This window comes from Oncorhynchus clarkii, chromosome 6 (genome assembly GCF_045791955.1).
Source record: "Oncorhynchus clarkii lewisi isolate Uvic-CL-2024 chromosome 6, UVic_Ocla_1.0, whole genome shotgun sequence".
Classification (NCBI taxonomy): Eukaryota; Metazoa; Chordata; class Actinopteri; order Salmoniformes; family Salmonidae; genus Oncorhynchus; species Oncorhynchus clarkii.
The window spans coordinates 32,501,569-32,523,080 of NC_092152.1; the positions used below are offsets into that span (position 1 = coordinate 32,501,569).

Here is a 21,512-nt window from a genome sequence, read left to right on the forward strand (position 1 = left end):
TTGTCTCTGGTCTTAGGGCTCGATTCAATCTGTATTGTCGAAGTTCAGCGCTGTAGCGCGATTAAAATTTAAAGGCAGTGTTCAAGCATTCACGGTTAACGCTGCACATACAGTGCCTTGCAAAAGTATTCGGCCCCCTTGAACTTTGCGACCTTTTGCCACATTTCAGGCTTCAAACATAAAGATTTAAAACTGTATTCTTTTGTGAAGAATCAACAACAAGTGGGACACAATCATGAAGTGGAACGACATTTATTGGATATTTCAAACTTTTTTAACAAATCAAAAAAAATTGGGACTGTTCAAGCGATAATATTGAAATGGAAGGAGTATCAGACCACTGCAAATCTACCAAGACCTGGCCGCCCCTCTAAACTTTCAGCTCATACAAGGAGAAGACTGATCAGAGATGCGGCCAAGAGGCCCATGATCACTCTGGACGAACTGCAGAGATCTACAGCTGAGGTGGGAGACTCTGTCCATAGGACAATAATCAGTCGTATATTGCACAAATCTGGCCTTTATGGAAGAGTAGCAAGAAGAAAGCCATTTCTTAAAGATATCCATAAAAAGTGTTGTTTAAAGTTTGCCACAAGCCACCTGGGAGACACACCAACATGTGGAAGAAGGTGCTCTGGTCAGATGAAACCAAAATTGAACTTTTTGGCAACAATGCAAAACGTTATGTTTGGCGTAAAAGCAACACAGCTGAACACACCATCCCCACTGTCAAACATGGTGGTGGCAGCATCATGGTTTGGGCCTGCTTTTCTTCAGCAGGGACAGGGAAGATGGTTAAAATTGATGGGAAGATGGATGGAGCCAAATACAGGACCATTCTGGAAGAAAACCTGATGGAGTCTGCAAAAGACCTGAGACTGGGACGGAGATTTGTCTTCCAACAAGACAATGATCCAAAACATAAAGCAAAATCTACAATGGAATGGTTCAAAAATAAACATATCCAGGTGTTAGAATGGCCAAGTCAAAGTCCAGACCTGAATCCAATCGAGAATCTGTGGAAAGAACTGAAAACTGCTGTTCACAAATGCTCTCCATCCAACCTCACTGAGCTCGAGCTGTTTTGCAAGGAGGAATGGGAAAAAATTTCAGTCTCTCGATGTGCAAAACTGAGAGACATACCCCAAGCGACTTACAGCTGTAATCGCAGCAAAAGGTGGCGCTACAAAGTATTAACTTAAGGGGGCTGAATAATTTTGCACGCCCAATTTTTCAGTTTTTGATTTGTTAAAAAAGTTTGAAATATCCAATAAATGTCGTTCCACTTCATGATTGTGTCCCACTTGTTGTTGATTCTTCACAAAAAAAATACAGTTTTATATCTTTATGTTTGAAGCCTGAAATGTGGCAAAAGGTCGCAAAGTTCAAGGGGGCCGAATACTTTCGCAAGGCACTGTACCGGCTCAATTGGAAATGACCTTTACGTTTCAAGCAGATTGAATCGAGCCCTTAGTGTTTCTAACTGACAGAGAATTAGGTCAGAGTGGAAGCCAGTTGTCTCTGCATGTGCATCTGTCTGGGATGATCACATACCACAGGTTCATACACACACACACACACACTCTGTAACTGTCACCCTAACATTCACAGGGACACCTGCGATCTCCAACAATCTCCAAGTTTCTGAGAAGCGCGCCTAAACTCATGAACACACAGCTACTCTAGGAGACGTCCTCTGCAGACCCAGCCAATACTGGACATCCTCTCTTCTATGGTCATCATCATAGTCAAGATTTAAAAGACATCCTCTCACGCACGCGCGCACACACACACACACACACCGAGCCCTACCTGTGAAGGTGGCATGGTGTGTCCTGATGACTCTGGCTTGGCAGCGGTGACTGACTAAACAGCTGTATGACGTCCACTCACTGGTCGCTACCGTTACTATCTCCACGGCACTGGTCGCCACCGTTACTATCTCCACGGCACTGGTCGCCACCGTTACTATCTCCACGTCACTGGTCGCCACCGTTACTATCTCCACGGCACTGGTCGCCACCGTTACTATCTCCATGGCACTGCGGCCACTGTTCTGTTCCTCCCCGGCCACACTGTAGAGAGCACTGGCAGGACTCACTGGTTGCCACCGTTACTATCTCCACGGCACTGCGGTCACACTGTAGAGAGCACTGGCAGGACTCACTAGATGAACATGTCAGAGAGAACAGAGGTGTCAAGTCATTAGACCGTCATGTTGGAAAGGACAGAGATAACAAGATTCTCATAAATGTTGAGCAAGTAACATCAGGTCGTGTGTGTGTGTTTCTGTGTGTGTGTTGTGTGTGTAGGCCTACCTTCCCTCCCCAAGTAACATCAGGTTGTGTGTGTGTGTCTGTGTGTTGTGTGTGTAGGCCTACCTTCCCTCCCCAAGTAACATCAGGTCGTGTGTCTGTCTGTGTGTTGTGTGTGTAGGCCTACCTTCCCTCCCCAGGTGACATCAGGTCGTGTGTGTGTCTGTCTGTGTGTTGTGTGTGTAGGCCTACCTTCCCTCCCAAGGTGACATCCAGTTAACCTCCAGGTGACCCCTACTCAGGTCAGAGGTGACACACACCAGCAGCGTCCAGCCCACCCTCTCACCTGCCAGGGAGGCCAACACATCACCATGTACTGGCCCTGTGGTAAGGTGGAGAGGGGATGGGAGAGGGGGAAAGAGAAAGACAGTCTGTAATAGTCTCAGACTCAACCCGTCAGTCCTTTTGTTTTTACTCAGTATGTTCACAAACTAAAAAAGAACAAACCAACAAAAAACTATCGAGAACAAAATACAGTGTGTGAAGATATATGTTTAAGTGAGTTAGTTAGTCGGTCAGTTCTTTAGTTAGCCACAGACTGTTCACTCTGTCACCATCTGGCAGGCGGGATCGAAGCATTGGGTCTTGGACCAATAGGCTCCGGGACAACTTCTACCACCAGGCCATCAGACTGCTGAACAGCGAACCCTAGCTATCTACCTGCACCTGCACCTTATTCAATTATTTTCCCCTTAGAGACCATTTGCACAGACTAAATTCTAACCCGAACCCTAATTGTAACCTTAGCCTCAAACCTAACCTAACACGCACACACACACACACACACACACAACACACACACACACACAACACACACACACACTCACACACACACACACACAACTCTGCTGTTCTATTATATACTATGTATTCAACTGCGCGACCAAGATACTACCCACTTTATAGTTGTAAATGTAGTCTTAATTGACACAGCACATTCAGTATCTATTATCCTATTGTATCTATACTGTATATCATACTGTGTACATAAAAGCCTATTATTACGACACTACCTCTTCTATTACTTCTATTACTCACCAGTCCAAATGTAGAGAATGGGGAGGCAGAGGAGAATCCTATGTTGTTCTGTCATGTCTGTGTGGCTGATGAGCATCCTCCTCTATGGCACTGTTATGCGTCTGTGTGAGAGAGTATATGAGTTGTGAGAGTGTTTGAGTGAGTGAGTGAGTGAGTGAGTGAGTGAGTGAGTGAGTGAGTGAGTGAGTGAGGGAGTGAGTGAGTTTGTCAGTAGTATTCCACAGGGTGGTGACATGTCACTGAGCTGGGCAGCAGTGCATTGTGGGGGATTACCAGCCCCTAGTCATGTGACCTCACACCCGCCACAGAATCTCCCCACAGATTGAGAGAGAAAGAGAGAGAGCAAGAGAGAGAGAGAAGACAGAAAAGCTATTTCACCTCTGCTCTTTCACAGAGTCGTTCTACCGGTATCATGTTTACAAAGTGTTGTGTCTATAGTTCAGAGGTCCATAGAATCCTACTGTAGTGTACAATAGGGAGATCTCTGGTTGTGTCCTCTACTGTGTGAGTAGATCAGTAGTCTGCCAGCAGTAGATCAGTAGTAAACAGGTAACCACAGAGGACACCTGCAGCTCTGGGCTGTTAGATATGAGGTGAGAGGCTGATCATAATAATCATCCCCAAAGTACACCTGCATACACAAACACACACACGCACACACGCACGCACGCACACACATGCACACACACACACACCAAGGTTTGGTCTCAATTCAGGATTTTGGAATTGACTCTCAACTAATGAGTTGAAATTCAAATTGGCCACGCCCCACAGGATGTAAAATTAGAATTTGAGTCTGAATAACAGGAAGTAGAATTGAATTCAGTGCAATTCAAATAAATTACACTCTGTCATAGAACACAAGAGTTTCATTGAATTTGACAGGTCACACTTCCAGAGGTCAAAGAATATATCACTTTTCAATATTTCTATTCTCTTTTAACCTTAGTGCTTCCAATACCCAATTATATTTCACCCAAACATTTAATTTGTTTGGCTTCTTTTTGAAGGCCTCAGGGTCAACTAGTGCATTCTGGGAAATGTAGTATTTTCCACATATTTAACAAGATTTAAGTGGTTAATTAAATATAATAACTTAGACTATTGGCATGTTGATTTTTACTTGATAATTCAAATCAACTGTTTCAACAGTATTTCATATTAATTTATAAACTGGGTTGTTCGAGCCCTTTATGCTGATTGGCTGAAAGCCGTAGTATATCAGACCGTATACCACCGGTATGACAAAACATGTATTTTTACTGCTCTAATTACATTGGTAACCAGTTTATAATAGTAATAAGGCACCTCGGGGGTTTGTGGCATATGGCCAATGTCACGCCTGCTCCAGCTCCCCCTCCCTAGTGCTCGAGGGCGCCAGGCTGCCCATCATTACGCACACCTGTCACCATCGTTGCAAGCACCAGCGCTTCTTTGGACTCCATTACTTTATTGATTGCCCCTCCTATATCTGTCTGTTCCTCAGTTTGATCCCCGTGTCAGAATTATTGTCGTTATGTTTCCCCTGTTCAGACGCTGTCCTTGTTTGTTTTTTCTTGGTTATTTATTAAATGTTCACTCCCTGTATTTGCTTCTCGTCTCCCAGCGTCTGTCCTCACAGCCAATATACCACGACTAAGGGCTATATCAAAGCACTCCGCGTTGCGTCATGCATAAAAACAGCCCTTAGCCGGGGTATATTGACCATATACCACACCCCCTCGAGCCTTATTGCTTAAGTATATAATTATGTTTTATGTGTATATTTGTAGACTACACCTAATATAGAATAGAAGAGGGAATTTAATTTAATTTAATTTCTTTAATAAAAATGTGAATTGCAATTCTGTATCCTGTTTACTACTTCAATTCAAATTCTAGAATTTAATTGGAGTTTATGAGGCATTCACAATTCAATTCTGAATTGAGCCGTACCCTGACACACACACACACACACACACACACACACACACACACACACACGCACAAATTCCTACCAAGAGCATCACTTCAGGAACCTCCTGGTACTGTCAGCATGCTAGATGTGCACTATGGACGAGACACATGGAAAGTATGTGTTCTTGCAGTGTGTGTATACAGGAGAGACAGTGTGTTGGATATAGTATGTTGGTCTCCAGTATGAAATGGGTGGTGTTGTTGTGGGGGTAGTGTGGATTAACCACCTGGTTTCACCCGCCTCACCAGCTGACAGGTTAAATACAGACACAGCTATATATATACAGTCCTAACATCAGCCTGGAAAATATGGAGAAACACTCTAATAATATCACTGCAGTCAGTAATGCATGGACAAGCTAAACCATCCTATATGAGGGCTGGGCTGGTAAAGAAAGGAAAAGTTTACAAACAGGGAAGGTCACACACACACAGCTGCTGTATTTGTGGGGATAGGAAAGGGGGCGGGAGCAGGAAAGAGAAAATGAAAGCTGTCAGCAGAGACAGAGAGCGAGGGAAGGATGATGCAGCTCAAATGAGGTAAATGAATAAAAACATGGAATGAACCTCCGTCTACACCTCCATCCAACTCAGGGAACATCTGGGGTGCTAGGGCAACATGATTTCTGTTCTATGGTGATAGTGCTGGACTTGTTAACATCAAAACAAAGGTATTCATCTGTTTAGGGGGTGAATGTGCATTTGTGTCTGTCTATCCCAGTATCAGATTACAATTACAGTCCTGTCCTTCTCTATTGTAGCCTGGACAGCTAGGGTAACTAACAACCAGTCCTTCTCTATTGTAGCCTGGACAGCTAGGGTAACTAACAACCAGTCCTTCTCTATTGTAGCCTGGACAGCTAGGGTAACTAACAACCAGTCCTTCTCTATTGTAGCCTGGACAGCTAGGGTAACTAACAACCAGTCCTTCTCTATTATAGCCTGGACAGCTAGGGTAACTAACAACCAGTCCTTCTCTATTGTAGCCTGGACAGCTAGGTTAACTAACAACCAGTCCTTCTCTATTGTAGCCTGCCTGGACAGCTAGGGTAACTAACAACCAGTCCTTCTCTATTGTAGCCTGCCTGGACAGCTAGGGTAGCTAACAACCAGTCCTTCTCTATTGTAGCCTGCCTGGACAGCTAGGGTAACTAACAACCAGTCCTTCTCTATTGTAGCCTGCCTGGACAGCTAGGGTAACTTACAACCAGTCCTTCTCTATTGTAGCCTGCCTGGACAGCTAGGGTAACTAACAACCAGTCCTTCTCTATTGTAGCCTGCCTGGACAGCTAGGGTAACTTACAACCAGTCCTTCTCTATTGTAGCCTGCCTGGACAGCTAGGGTAACTAACAACCAGTCCTTCTCTATTGTAGCCTGCCTGGACAGCTAGGGTAACTTACAACCAGCCCTTCTCTATTGTAGCCTGCCTGGACAGCTAGGGTAACTTACAACCAGCTATCTCTTCCACTCACCATGTTGTTTTTTGACATGTAACACACTGGGCTTGCTGCCTGGCTGCAAGCGTGTGTATCATTGCATAGAATAGATAGCAGCCTTTCTCGACCGGACCAGAATTGAAATGGTTCAGCTTCTTGGCTATATAAAATCAGACCTAATTAATTCAACACATTACCACTTCATTACTGTGTGAGATCCTAGATTAAATAGATTCACTGTAAGAAAAATAAAAAATAACATAGCTCCTTCTTCTGTCTTCCTTCAGGTTCAAGAAATAACTTCTGGACATTTCTCCTAGCCTGTTGCTGTAAGGTTATACATTTCCGTCTAACCAAAGAGAGACTACGTTCCTCCTGAAGTGTAATTATCAACAGCTATCCTCCCTGATGTTTCTCTACATTCTGAAAACCAACTGAGTGCCTGCAGACTGTTTGATGCTCTCAAGAGTGATCCTTATCCTTACAGTAGTCCTCCACGGCAGGGTAGCCTAGTGGTTAGAGCGTTGGACTAGTAACCGGAAGGTTGCGAGTTCAAACCCCCGAGCTGACAAGGTACAAATCTGTCGTTCTGCCCCTGAACAGGCAGTTAACCCACTGTTCCCAGGCCGTCATTGAAAATAAGAATTTGTTCTTAACTGACTTGCCTGGTTAAATAAAGGTAAAATAAAATAAAAAAACAACATTTCCACCATAATGGTCAGGTTCTTGGTTCTGGCCCTCCTGTCTCTGGCTGGTGTGACCCAGACCTCCGCTAGCCCGACCCAGGCCTCTGAGCCCCCTAACCCCACTGAGGAGCAGCCTCCCTTAGGTACAGGAAGCCTCTCATTCCCTTGGAGCCACCTCCGTCTTCCGGGGTACATTGTTCCGCTCCACTACCACCTCCTGCTCCACCCTAACCTCACCATGCTCAGCTACAGCGGTACTGTCCGGATAGAGCTCCAGGTTCAGAACAATACCAACTGGGTGGTGCTGCACAGCAAGGGGCTCCGTATCACTACAGCAACCATGTTGGACCAGAACCTGGCTCACCTGTCAGACAAGGTAGGCTACTCCCTCAGAACTAAACCGTCATGCTCAGTTTGTAACGATGTCCCACTTTTGTCTTCTCTGACATGTCCGTCTAATTACTACTGCATGTGTGTCTTCAGGTGCTCCCTGTGCTCCACAATCCTACCCATGAGCAGACTGCCATCTTCTCTCCCAGAGTGCTCAGCGGTGGGCAGAACTACTTCCTATTTCTGGAGTTTGGGGCGGAGCTAGGAGAAGGCTTCTATGGCTTCTACAGGAGCACCTACAGAACCAGCAGCGGAGAGACACGGTACGGAGCGTGTGTGAGTGTACCTCCCTCTCTCTCTCCATGGGAGGGAGAAAGGCTGTGTTGTGCATCACTCCCTAACCAAATGTTTTTTTTGTGAGACATCACATGATAAACAACTTGTAATGTCTCTCTCTCTCTTTCTCTCTGCTCTCCACTCTCTCTCTCTGCCCACCCTCTATCTATCTCTCCAGGAACCTGGCCTCCACTCATTTTGAGCCCACCAGTGCTCGGATGGCGTTTCCTTGTTTTGATGAGCCGAGCTTCAAGGCTAATTACTCTATCAGTATCAGGAGGAGCCGGGCACACACCGCCCTGTCCAACATGCCTGTAGTGAGTTAACACACAAAAGCAACATGGTGGCAGGTGGATCATAGTATGTGAGTGTGCATTACAATGTCTGTGTGTGTGTGTGTTCCCCTTTAGGAGCAGACAGTGGTCCTGGATGATGGCCTAATGGAGGACCGTTTTGCTGTGAGTGTGAGGATGAGCTCCTACCTGGTGGCCTTCATCGTGTGTGACTTCAGATCTGTCAGCGCAACAACGGCCTCAGGGGTCAAGGTAGGTGGGACAAGGGTGTGTGTGAATGTGTGTACGTGTGTGTGTACAGGCGATATGTGTGATTTCAGAACATCACTGTCATATGTTTCAGGTATCTGTCTATGCTGCTCCTGAGAAATGGCAGCACACCCATTATGCTCTGAAGGCTGCAGTCAAACTACTGGAGTTCTATGAGAAATACTTCAACATCAAATACCCACTACCTAAACAAGGTAACTAAATACTTCAACATCAAATACCCACTACCTAAACAAGGTAACTAAATACTTCAACATCAAATACCCACTACCTAAACAAGGTAACTAAATACTTCAACATCAAATACCCACTACCTAAACAAGGTAACTAAATACTTCAACATCAAATACCCACTACCTAAACAAGGTAACTAAATACTTCAACATCAAATACCCACTACCTAAACAAGGTAACTAAATACTTCAACATCAAATACCCACTACCTAAACAAGGTAACTAAATACTTCAACATCAAATACCCACTACCTAAACAAGGTAACTAAATACTTCAACATCAAATACCCACTACCTAAACAAGGTAACTAAATACTTCAACATCAAATACCCACTACCTAAACAAGGTAATTAAATACTTCAACATCAAATACCCACTACCTAAACAAGGTAACTAAATACTTCAACATCAAATACCCACTACCTAAACAAGGTAACTAAATACTTCAACATCAAATACCCACTACCTAAACAAGGTAACTAAATACTTCAACATCAAATACCCACTACCTAAACAAGGTAACTAAATACTTCAACATCAAATACCCACTACCTAAACAAGGTAACTAAATACTTCAACATCAAATACCCACGACCTAAACAAGGTAACTAAATACTTCAACATCAAATACCCACGACCTAAACAAGGTAACTAAATACTTCAACATCAAATACCCACTACCTAAACAAGGTAACTAAATACTTCAACATCAAATACCCACTACCTAAACAAGGTAATTAAATACTTCAACATCAAATACCCACTACCTAAACAAGGTAATTAAATACTTCAACATCAAATACCCACTACCTAAACAAGGTAACTAAATACTTCAACATCAAATACCCACTACCTAAACAAGGTAATTAAATACTTCAACATCAAATACCCACTACCTAAACAAGGTAATTAAATACTTCAACATCAAATACCCACTACCTAAACAAGGTAACTAAATACTTCAACATCAAATACCCACTACCTAAACAAGGTAACTAAATACTTCAACATCAAATACCCACTACCTAAACAAGGTAACTAAATACTTCAACATCAAATACCCACTACCTAAACAAGGTAACTAAATACTTCAACATCAAATACCCACTACCTAAACAAGGTAATTAAATACTTCAACATCAAATACCCACTACCTAAACAAGGTAATTAAATACTTCAACATCAAATACCCACTACCTAAACAAGGTAATTAAATACTTCAACATCAAATACCCACTACCTAAACAAGGTAACTAAATACTTCAACATCAAATACCCACTACCTAAACAAAGTAACTAAATACTTCAACATCAAATACCCACTACCTAAACAAGGTAACTAAATACTTCAACATCAAATACCCACTACCTAAACAAGGTAACTAAATACTTCAACATCAAATACCCACTACCTAAACAAGGTAACTAAATACTTCAACATCAAATACCCACTACCTAAACAAGGTAACTAAATACTTCAACATCAAATACCCACTACCTAAACAAGGTAACTAAATACTTCAACATCAAATACCCACGACCTAAACAAGGTAACTAAATACTTCAACATCAAATACCCACTACCTAAACAAGGTAACTAAATACTTCAACATCAAATACCCACTACCTAAACAAGGTAATTAAATACTTCAACATCAAATACCCACTACCTAAACAAGGTAATTAAATACTTCAACATCAAATACCCACTACCTAAACAAGGTAACTAAATACTTCAACATCAAATACCCACTACCTAAACAAGGTAATTAAATACTTCAACATCAAATACCCACTACCTAAACAAGGTAATTAAATACTTCAACATCAAATACCCACTACCTAAACAAGGTAACTAAATACTTCAACATCAAATACCCACTACCTAAACAAGGTAACTAAATACTTCAACATCAAATACCCACGACCTAAACAAGGTAACTAAATACTTCAACATCAAATACCCACTACCTAAACAAGGTAACTAAATACTTCAACATCAAATACCCACTACCTAAACAAGGTAATTAAATACTTCAACATCAAATACCCACTACCTAAACAAGGTAATTAAATACTTCAACATCAAATACCCACTACCTAAACAAGGTAACTAAATACTTCAACATCAAATACCCACTACCTAAACAAGGTAACTAAATACTTCAACATCAAATACCCACTACCTAAACAAGGTAACTAAATACTTCAACATCAAATACCCACTACCTAAACAAGGTAACTAAATACTTCAACATCAAATACCCACTACCTAAACAAGGTAACTAAATACTTCAACATCAAATACCCACTACCTAAACAAGTTAACTAAATACTTCAACATCAAATACCCACTACCTAAACAAGGTAACTAAATACTTCAACATCAAATACCCACTACCTAAACAAGGTAACTAAATACTTCAACATCAAATACCCACTACCTAAACAAGGTAACTAAATACTTCAACATCAAATACCCACGACCTAAACAAGGTAACTAAATACTTCAACATCAAATACCCACTACCTAAACAAGGTAACTAAATACTTCAACATCAAATACCCACTACCTAAACAAGGTAATTAAATACTTCAACATCAAATACCCACTACCTAAACAAGGTAACTAAATACTTCAACATCAAATACCCACTACCTAAACAAGGTAACTAAATACTTCAACATCAAATACCCACTACCTAAACAAGGTAACTAAATACTTCAACATCAAATACCCACTACCTAAACAAGGTAACTAAATACTTCAACATCAAATACCCACTACCTAAACAAGGTAATTAAATACTTCAACATCAAATACCCACTACCTAAACAAGGTAATTAAATACTTCAACATCAAATACCCACTACCTAAACAAGGTAATTAAATACTTCAACATCAAATACCCACTACCTAAACAAGGTAACTAAATACTTCAACATCAAATACCCACTACCTAAACAAGGTAATTAAATACTTCAACATCAAATACCCACTACCTAAACAAGGTAATTAAATACTTCAACATCAAATACCCACTACCTAAACAAGGTAATTAAATACTTCAACATCAAATACCCACGACCTAAACAAGGTAACTAAATACTTCAACATCAAATACCCACTACCTAAACAAGGTAACTAAATACTTCAACATCAAATACCCACTACCTAAACAAGGTAACTAAATACTTCAACATCAAATACCCACTACCTAAACAAGGTAATTAAATACTTCAACATCAAATACCCACTACCTAAACAAGGTAACTAAATACTTCAACATCAAATACCCACGACCTAAACAAGGTAACTAAATACTTCAACATCAAATACCCACTACCTAAACAAGGTAATTAAATACTTCAACATCAAATACCCACGACCTAAACAAGGTAACTAAATACTTCAACATCAAATACCCACTACCTAAACAAGGTAATTAAATACTTCAACATCAAATACCCACTACCTAAACAAGGTAATTAAATACTTCAACATCAAATACCCACTACCTAAACAAGGTAATTAAATACTTCAACATCAAATACCCACTACCTAAACAAGGTAATTAAATACTTCAACATCAAATACCCACTACCTAAACAAGGTAACTAAATACTTCAACATCAAATACCCACTACCTAAACAAGGTAACTAAATACTTCAACATCAAATACCCACTACCTAAACAAGGTAACTCAACGGTGCTGATGACCAGGGTTCAATAGCAGTTGTTGAAACAAAGGTAATCATTGAAGTTGCTACCTCCCCCCCCCCCCCCCCCCCCCCTCCAGACCTGGTTGCTATCCCAGACTTTCAGGCCGGAGCAATGGAGAACTGGGGTCTGATCACCTTCAGAGAGACCAGCCTGCTCTACGACCCCGCCACCTCCTCAGGCTCCGATAGGGTCTGGGTTACCATGGTGATCGCCCACGAGCTCGCCCACCAGGTGAGAGCCGGACAGAAAGTTGTTCAGGGTGTTGAACAGGAAGTAGCAGGTCATGGCAGGAAGTGAACCTTGGTAGTGTGAAGAGGGATTAGACTTTCATGTCATAAACCTCTGCATTCTTCGGGAAGTGTATCCTCACTGGGAGACAAATGGCTCTCCTCACAGTGAATGGACCTGAATGAAATGACTGGAACAGATGTCTGTCCTCTTCCTCTGACATCTCTCATTGTCTATCCTCCTCTTCTGACATCTCTCATTGTCTGTCCTCCTCTTCCTCTGACATCTCTCATTGTCTGTCCTCCTCTTCCTCTGACATCTCTCATTGTCTGTCCTCCTCTTCTGACATCTCTCATTGTCTATCCTCCTCTTCTGACATCTCTCATTGTCTATCCTCCTCTTCCTCTGACATCTCTCATTGTCTATCCTCCTCTTCCTCTGACATCTCTCATTGTCTATCCTCCTCTTCCTCTGACATCTCTCATTGTCTGTCCTCCTCTTCCTCTGACATCTCTCATTGTCTGTCCTCCTCTTCCTCGTCCTCCTCTTCCTCTGACATCTCTCATTGTCTATCCTCCTCTTCTGACATCTCTCATTGTCTGTCCTCCTCTTCCTCTGACATCTCTCATTGTCTGTCCTCCTCTTCCTCTGACATCTCTCATTGTCTGTCCTCCTCTTCCTCTGACATCTCTCATTGTCTGTCCTTTCCTGCCTGCCCGTTTGTCTGTCTATCAGTGGTTTGGCAACCTGGTGACCATGCAGTGGTGGAATGACATCTGGCTGAACGAGGGCTTCGCCAGATACATGGAGTACATCTCAGTCAACGCCACATACCCCAAACTCAGAGTGGTAAGATCCTGTTACTCATATGTTGTACACATCCCTACTCAAACTTCACAGTAGTATTATTGATTAGTATGTATGTTTCACATGTCCCTGAGGGAAATTCCTGTTGAAAAGGTGCCCTTTTTATCTCTCAGGAGGATTATCTGGTGGACACCTGCTTTGCTGCGATTGGTCGAGACTCTCTTAACTCCTCCCGTCCCATCTCCAGTGCGGCTGAGAGCCCCACACAGATTGAAGAGATGTTCGACACAGTATCCTACAACAAGGTAGACAAAAACGCACACATGCATGCACGCAAACACGCTCATCTTTTTTCCATCACATTGCTTTTATCAACCCTGTCTTTGCTTCAAGGGAGGGAGTAAGGATGAGTGTCTAAAGTATTGGATCAGGGCCACAGTGTTAATGTACTGTACTGTTTATGTGTTTATCCACCAGGGTGCATGTGTCCTGCACATGCTCAGACACTACCTGACTGACCAAGTGTTCCAGAGTGGAATCGTGCGCTACCTTCGCAGGTACAGCTACAGCAACGCTCACAACCAGGACCTGTGGGACAGCCTGGCCAATGTGCGTAGATCGTTCAAATTATATATATTTTATTATAAACTGGATAGTTCCAGCCCTGAATGCTGATTGGCTGACAGCCGTGGTATATCAGACCGTATACCACAGGTTTGACAAAACATTTATTTTTACTGCTCTAATTACGTTGATAATCAGTTTATAATAGCAATAAGGCTCCTCGGGGGTTTGTGGTATATGGCCAATATACCATGGCTAAAGGCTGTATCCAGACACTCCGCGTTGCGTCGTGCATAAGAACAGCCCTTGGCCGTGGTATGTTGGTGATAAACCACCCCCCCTGTGCCTTATTGCTTAATTAAACCCTCTGTGTAGGATGATTTAGTGTGTAAATGTAAGATGCTGTGTTGTTGTTCTCAGACGTGTTCAGAGGAGGAGTTCAGCTCTGGAGAACACTGTTACAGCAGCAGGCAGGCAGCTAAGAACGCAGTAAACACACCTCTCTTTACACAGCAGTACATTACATTACAATATCAACAGTCAAGTCTCACAATTGATTTAAGAGTTTGATGTTTATGTGTGTGTGTGTGTGTGTGTGTGTGTGTGTGTCAGTACCTGTACGCTGGGGAGCACCTGGACCTGACATCCATGATGAACACCTGGACGCTGCAGACAGGTGTGCCCTTGGTAACGGTTACTAGGCAGGGGTCTCATCTCCTGCTGAAACAGGAGAGGTTCCTGAGGACCGCACATCCTTCTGATCCAGCATGGCCCAGCCTGCAGCAAGGGTAAACACACACACACACATTCTCTGTGATTGTCATGTGCAGTGAGGTCATATTCCTGCGCCTCATCTCTCCCCTCGCTGATCTCTCTGTGTTAGGTTCCTGTGGCACATCCCTCTGACATACAGGACTGACACCTCAACAAGTATCCACAGACACCTAATGACCACACTCACAGGTAAGACACCTAATGACCACACTCACAGGTAAGACACCTAATGACCACACTCACAGGTAAGACACCTAATGACCACACTCACAGGTAAGACACCTAATAACCACACTCACAGGTAAGACACCTAATGACCACACTCACAGGTAAGACACCTAATGACCACACTCACAGGTAAGACACCTAATAACCACACTCACAGGTAAGATACCTAATGACCACACTCACAGGTAAGACACCTAATGACCACACTCACAGGTAAGACACCTAATGACCACACTCACAGGTAAGACACCTAATGACCACACTCACAGGTAAGACACCTAATAACCACACTCACAGGTAAGACACCTAATGACCACACTCACAGGTAAGACACCTAATGACCACACTCACAGGTAAGACACCTAATGACCACACTCACAGGTAAGACACCTAATGACCACACTCACAGGTAAGACACCTAATGACCACACTCACAGGTAAGACACCTAATGACCACACTCACAGGTAAGACACCTAATGACCACACTCGCAGGTAAGACACCTAATGACCACACTCACAGGTAAGACACCTAATGACCACACTCACAGGTAAGACACCTAATGACCACACTCACAGGTAAGACACCTAATGACCACACTCGCAGGTAAGACACCTAATGACCACACTCACAGGTAAGACACCTAATGACCACACTCACAGGTAAGACACCTAATGACCACACTCACAGGTAAGACACCTAATGACCACACTCACAGGTAAGACACCTAATGACCACACTCACAGGTAAGACACCTAATGACCACACTCACAGGTAAGACACCTAATGACCACACTCACAGGTAAGACACCTAATGACCACACTCACAGGTAAGACACCTAATGACCACACTCACAGGGAATATAGTTGTGGTCTCGCTCGTGAGGTTTCACTAATTCATTGATTGCCTAGTCTCTCCTCTTCTCAGACAGTGTGGATGTGGGGGAGGAGGTGGGCTGGGTGAAGGTGAATGTGGACATGGCTGGTTATTACCTGGTCCACTATGATGGTTCAGGCTGGGACGACTTGATACAACTACTGAAGGACAACCACACAGCTCTCACCTTCATGGACAGAACACACCTCATACACAACGCCTTCCAACTCACCACGTAAGAAACCTACCTGTGTGTGTTAATATATGAATAGACGGCCTCCCGGGTGGTGCAGTGGTCTAGGGCTGTGCCACCAGAGACTCTGGGTTCGCACCCAGGCTCTGTCGCAGCCAGCCACGACCGGGAGGTCCTTGGGGCGACGCACAATTGGCCTAGCGTCGTCCGAGTTAGGGAGGTAGGGATATCCTTGTCTCATCGCGCACCAGCGACTCCTGTGGCGGTCCGGGCGCAGTGCACGCTAAACGGGTCGCCAGATGCTCGGTGTTTCCTCCGACACATTGGTGCGGCTGGCTTCCGGGTTGGATGCACGCTGTGTTAAAGAAGCAGTGCGGCTTGGTTGGGTTGTGTTTCGGAGGACACATGGCTTTCGACCTTCGTCTCTCCCGAGCTCATACGGGAGTTGTAGCGATGAGACAAGACAGTAACAATTGGATACCACGAAATTGGGGAGAAAAAGGGGGTAAAAATATAAATACAGTGGGGCAAAAAAGTATTTAGTTAGCACCAATTGTGCAAGTTCTCCCACTTAAAAAGATGAGAGAGGCCTGTAATTTTCATCATAGGTGCACTTCAACTATGACAGACAAAATGAGAAAAAAAATCCAGAAAATCACATTGTAGGATTTTTAAAGAATATATTTGCAAATTATGGTGGAAAATAAGTATTTGGTCACCTACAAACAAGCAAGATTTCTGGCTCTCACAGACCTGTAACTTCTTCTTTAAGAGGCTCCTCTGTCCTCCACTCGTTACCTGTATTAATGGCACCTGTTTGAACTTGTTATCAGTATAAAAGACACCTGTCCACAACCTCAAACAGTCACACTCCAAACTCCATTATGGCCAAGACCAAAGAGCTGTCAAAGGACACCAGAAACAAAATTGTAGACCTGCACCAGGCTGGGAAGACTGAATCTGCAATAGGTAAGCAGCTTGGTTTGAAGAAATCAACTGTGGGAGCAATTATTAGGAAATGGAAGACATACAAGACCACTGATAATCTACCCCGATCTGGGGCTCCACGCAAGATCTCACCCCGTGGGGTCAAAATGATCACAAGAACGGTGAGCAAAAATCCCAGAACCACACGGGGAGGACCTAGTGAATGACCTGCAGAGAGCTGGGACCAAAGTAACAAAGCCTACCATCAGTAACACACTACGCCGCCAGGGACTCAAATCCTGCAGTGCCAGACGTGTCCCCCTGCTTAAGCCAGTACATGTCCAGGCCCGTCTGAAGTTTGCTAGAGAGCATTTGGATGATCCAGAAGAAGATTGGGAGAATGTCATATGGTCAGATCAAACCAAAATAGAACTTTTTGGTAAAAACTCAACTCGTCGTGTTTGGAGGACAAAGAATACTGAGTTGCATCCAAAGAACACCATACCTACTGTGAAGCATGGGGGTGGAAACATCATGCTTTGGGGCTGTTTTTCTGCAAAGGGACCAGGATGACTGATCCGTGTAAAGGAAAGAATGAATGGGGCCATGTATCGTGAGATTTTGAGTGAAAACCTCCTTCCATCAGCAAGGAAATTGAAGATGAAACGTGGCTGGGTCTTTCAGCATGACAATGATCCCAAACACACCGCCCGGGCAATGAAGGAGTGGCTTTGTAAGAAGCATTTCAAGATCCTGGAGTGGCCTAGCCAGTCTCCAGATCTCAACCCCATAGATACCTTTGGAGGGAGTTGAAAGTCTGTGTTGCCCAGCAACAGCCCCAAAACATCACTGCTCTAGAGGAGATCTGCATGGAGGAATGGGCCAAAATACCAGCAACAGTGTGTGAAAATCTTGTGAAGACTTACAGAAAACGTTTGACCTCTGTCATTGCCAACAAAGGGTATATAACAAAGTATTGAGAGAAACTTTTGTTGTTGACCAAATACTTATTTTCCACCATCATTTGCAAATAAATTCATTAAAAATCCTACAATGGGATTTTCTGGATTTTTTTTCTCATTTTGTCTGTCATAGTTGAAGTGTACCTTTGATGAAAATTACAGGCCTCTCTTATCTTTTTAAGTGGGAGAACTTACACAATTGGTGGCTGACTAAATACTTTTTTGCCCCACTGTATATATGTGAATAGACAACACAAACAGACTTTTATTTCTGACGTCATCTCTCTATACTACTTCGATAGGGCAGGTCGGTTGTCACTCGACAAAGCCTTGGACCTTATTGGCTACCTGCGATCAGAAAGTCACACCGTTCCCTTACTCGAGGGGTTGGGCTACCTGGAAGCTTTCTACAGGATAGTGGAGAGGAGAGACATACCTGATGTCACACAAAACCTCAGGGTAGGACACATACACACACACACACACACACACACAAACACATAAAACAATTCTAAAAACATTCTGGTTCAGTTGCGGAGTTTGAGTGCGTGTGTGGTCTGATATCCTCTATGTGTGTGGTCTGATGTCCTCTGTGTGTGTGGTCTGATATCCTCTATGTGTGTGGTCTGATGTCCTCTATGTGTGTGGTCTGATGTCCTCTATGTGTGTGGTCTGATGTCCTCTCCGTGTGTGGTCTGATGTCCTCTATGTGTGTGGTCTGATGTCCTCAGTGTGTCGGGTCGGATGTCCTCTCTGTGTCGGGTCGGATGTCCTCTCTGTGTCGGGTCGGATGTCCTCTGTGTGTGTGGTCTGATGTCCTCTATGTGTGTGGTCTGATGTCCTCTATGTGTGTGGTCTGATGTCCTCTCCGTGTGTGGTCTGATGTCCTCTCCGTGTGTGGTCTGATGTCCTCTATGTGTGTGGTCTGATGTCCTCTCTGTGTCGGGTCAGATGTTCTCTGTGTGTGTGGTCTGATGTCCTCTCTGTGTGTGTGGTCTGATGTCCTCTATGTGTGTGGTCGGATGTCCTCTCTGTGTCGGGTCAGATGTCCTCTGTGTGTGTGGTCTGATGTCCTCTGTGTGTGTGATCTGATATCCTCTCTGTGTGTGGTCTGATGTCCTCTCTGTGTGTGGTCTGATGTCCTCTCTGTGTGTGATCTGATGTCCTCTCTGTGTGTGGTCTGAAGTCCTCTCTGTGTGTCGTCTGATGTCCTCTCTGTGTCGGGTCTGATGTCCTCTCTGTGTCGGGTCTGATGTCCTCTCTGTGTCGGGTCTGATGTCCTCTCTGTGTCGGGTCTGATGTCCTCTGTGTGTGTGGTCTGATGTCCTCTGTGTCTGTGGTCTGATGTCCTCTCTGTGTGTGGTCTGATGTCCTCTCTGTGTGTGGTCTGATGTCCTCTCTGTGTGTGGTCTGATGTCCTCTCTGTGTGTGGTCTGATGTCCTCTCTGTGTGTGGTCTGATGTCCTCTCTGTGTCGGGTCGGATGTCCTCTCTGTGTGTGGTCTGATGTCCTCTCTGTGTGTGGTCTGATGTCCTCTCTGTGTGTGGTCTGATGTCCTCTCTGTGTCGGGTCTGATGTCCTCTCTGTGTGTGGTCTGATGTCCTCTCTGTGTGTGGTCTGATGTACGCTCTGTGTCGGGTCTGATGTCCTCTCTGTGTGTGTTTTCCGCAGACGTACATCCTGTGGTATTTCCGTGATGTGATTGACCGTCAGACGTGGAGCGACAAGGGCTCTGTGTCTGAGAGGCGACTGAGGTCGGAGCTCCTTTCCCTGGCCTGCCATCTAGGAGACCTCCCCTGTTTGAAGCAGGCCCAGCGCAGCTTCACACACTGGCTGGACTCCAACAGCACACTTAAGTATGTCTCTCTGCCTGCCTATCTGTCTGTCTGTCAGCTATTTGAGAGTGTGGTTACATCCCTTTGACAGTAACATACCTCCTGAAATCCAGGACCAATCAAAGGTGCACACTTTGCCTGACTGCAGAAGTAAACCATGTCCTGTCTGTGCCTCTCCATCCACCAGCCTGCCTGCAGACGTGGCAGAGACAGTGTATTCAGTAGGGGCCCAGGAGGACACGGGCTGGGCGTCTCTCCTCCAGACATACACCCACTCCCTCTCAGAGACACACAAACACAAGATCCTCTCTGCCCTGGCCAGCAGCCGAGACACTAACAAACTAACCAGGTGTGTACAGTCTTCTATACTCGGTCAATTCAATATTTGACATTACATTCAGTGTGCGTGTTTCTACCCCAGGTTGTTGGAGCTGGGTCTAGAGAGAGAGGTGATCCGTACCCAGGACCTGGACTCCCTCATCGCCATGGTAGCCAGGAACCCAAGGGGACATCATCTGGCCTGGAGCTACGTCCAGAAATACTGGAGCACCCTGGTGGACAAGTAGGTGGTCGAGAGGGAGGGGATAGAGGGAGGGGGAAGAGAGGTAGAGAAGGAGACTAACACTGAGGAGAAATAGGTGGAGAATGAGAGAGGGAAAGGGAGAAAGATTAACTGAGAGACTAATACTGATGACAAAGTAGGTAGTAGTAGGCCAGCAATCCCATAGCCTGGGGGCTTTTGCCAACCTGTGGTGTTTTGCTCTTGTTTCTACCCTGCAGGTTCCAGTTGGGATCGTTCTCTATTAGAAACATCATCATTGGTACCACAGCCCAGTTCTCCTCCACAGAGGAACTCACTGAGGTGAGATTACTGATCTTTCCATGGCAATATCATTTGTTGTCATAAGCAAAGTTCTGTTTGAGCGAGGGAGAGGGTGTGTCCCATAACCCACGGCCATGCTTACCAGGTGTGTGTGTTCCCCAGGTGCGTGTATTCTTTGAGTCGATCCATGAGCAGGCATCTCAGCTGAGAGTGACTGAGGTTGCCATGGATAACATCCAGAAGAACATCCTCTGGCTGCAAAGGAACCTGGGAACTCTGAGGAGCTGGCTGGACCAACAGATAGACTGAAGAGAAAGAGAGAGGCAGAGGGAGGGGGGGATAGGGAGAGAGAGACAGAGGGAGGGGGGATAGGGAGAGAGAGAGAGGGAGGGGGGATTGGGAGAGAGAGACAGGGAAAAGTGCTCTTTGGGAGAGACAGAGAGAGAGAGAGAGAGAGACAGGGAGGGGGATAGGGAGAGAGAGATAGGGAAAAGTGCTCTTTGGGAGAGAGAGAGAGAGAGAGAGAGGGAGGGGGGATAGGGAGAGAGAGAGAGAGACAGAGGGAGGGAGGGGGATAGGGAGAGAGAGAGGGATGGGGGATAGGGAGAGAGAGAGAGACAGAGGGAGGGGGGATAGGGAGAGAGAGAGAGAGACAGAGGGAGGGGGGATAGGGA

At 44.5% G+C, this 21,512-nt stretch overlaps 1 protein-coding gene across 1 annotated transcript; it reads left to right on the forward strand.

The window, feature by feature from the left end:
• Nucleotides 1-5,696: 5,696 nt before the first annotated feature.
• Nucleotides 5,697-21,162, forward strand: LOC139412030 (endoplasmic reticulum aminopeptidase 2). Its single transcript, XM_071158814.1, has 21 exons — nt 5,697-5,849; nt 7,034-7,242; nt 7,443-7,808; nt 7,916-8,085; nt 8,277-8,415; nt 8,509-8,643; nt 8,735-8,855; nt 12,698-12,852; nt 13,585-13,698; nt 13,830-13,961; nt 14,134-14,265; nt 14,641-14,709; nt 14,833-15,008; nt 15,104-15,183; nt 16,150-16,333; nt 18,483-18,639; nt 19,852-20,036; nt 20,203-20,364; nt 20,437-20,577; nt 20,796-20,877; nt 21,001-21,162. Exons 3-21 carry the CDS (start codon nt 7,461-7,463, stop codon nt 21,145-21,147), a joined length of 2,829 nt encoding a protein of 942 aa, XP_071014915.1. The 5' UTR covers nt 5,697-5,849; nt 7,034-7,242; nt 7,443-7,460; the 3' UTR covers nt 21,148-21,162.
• The last annotated feature ends 350 nt before the right edge of the window (nt 21,163-21,512 follow it).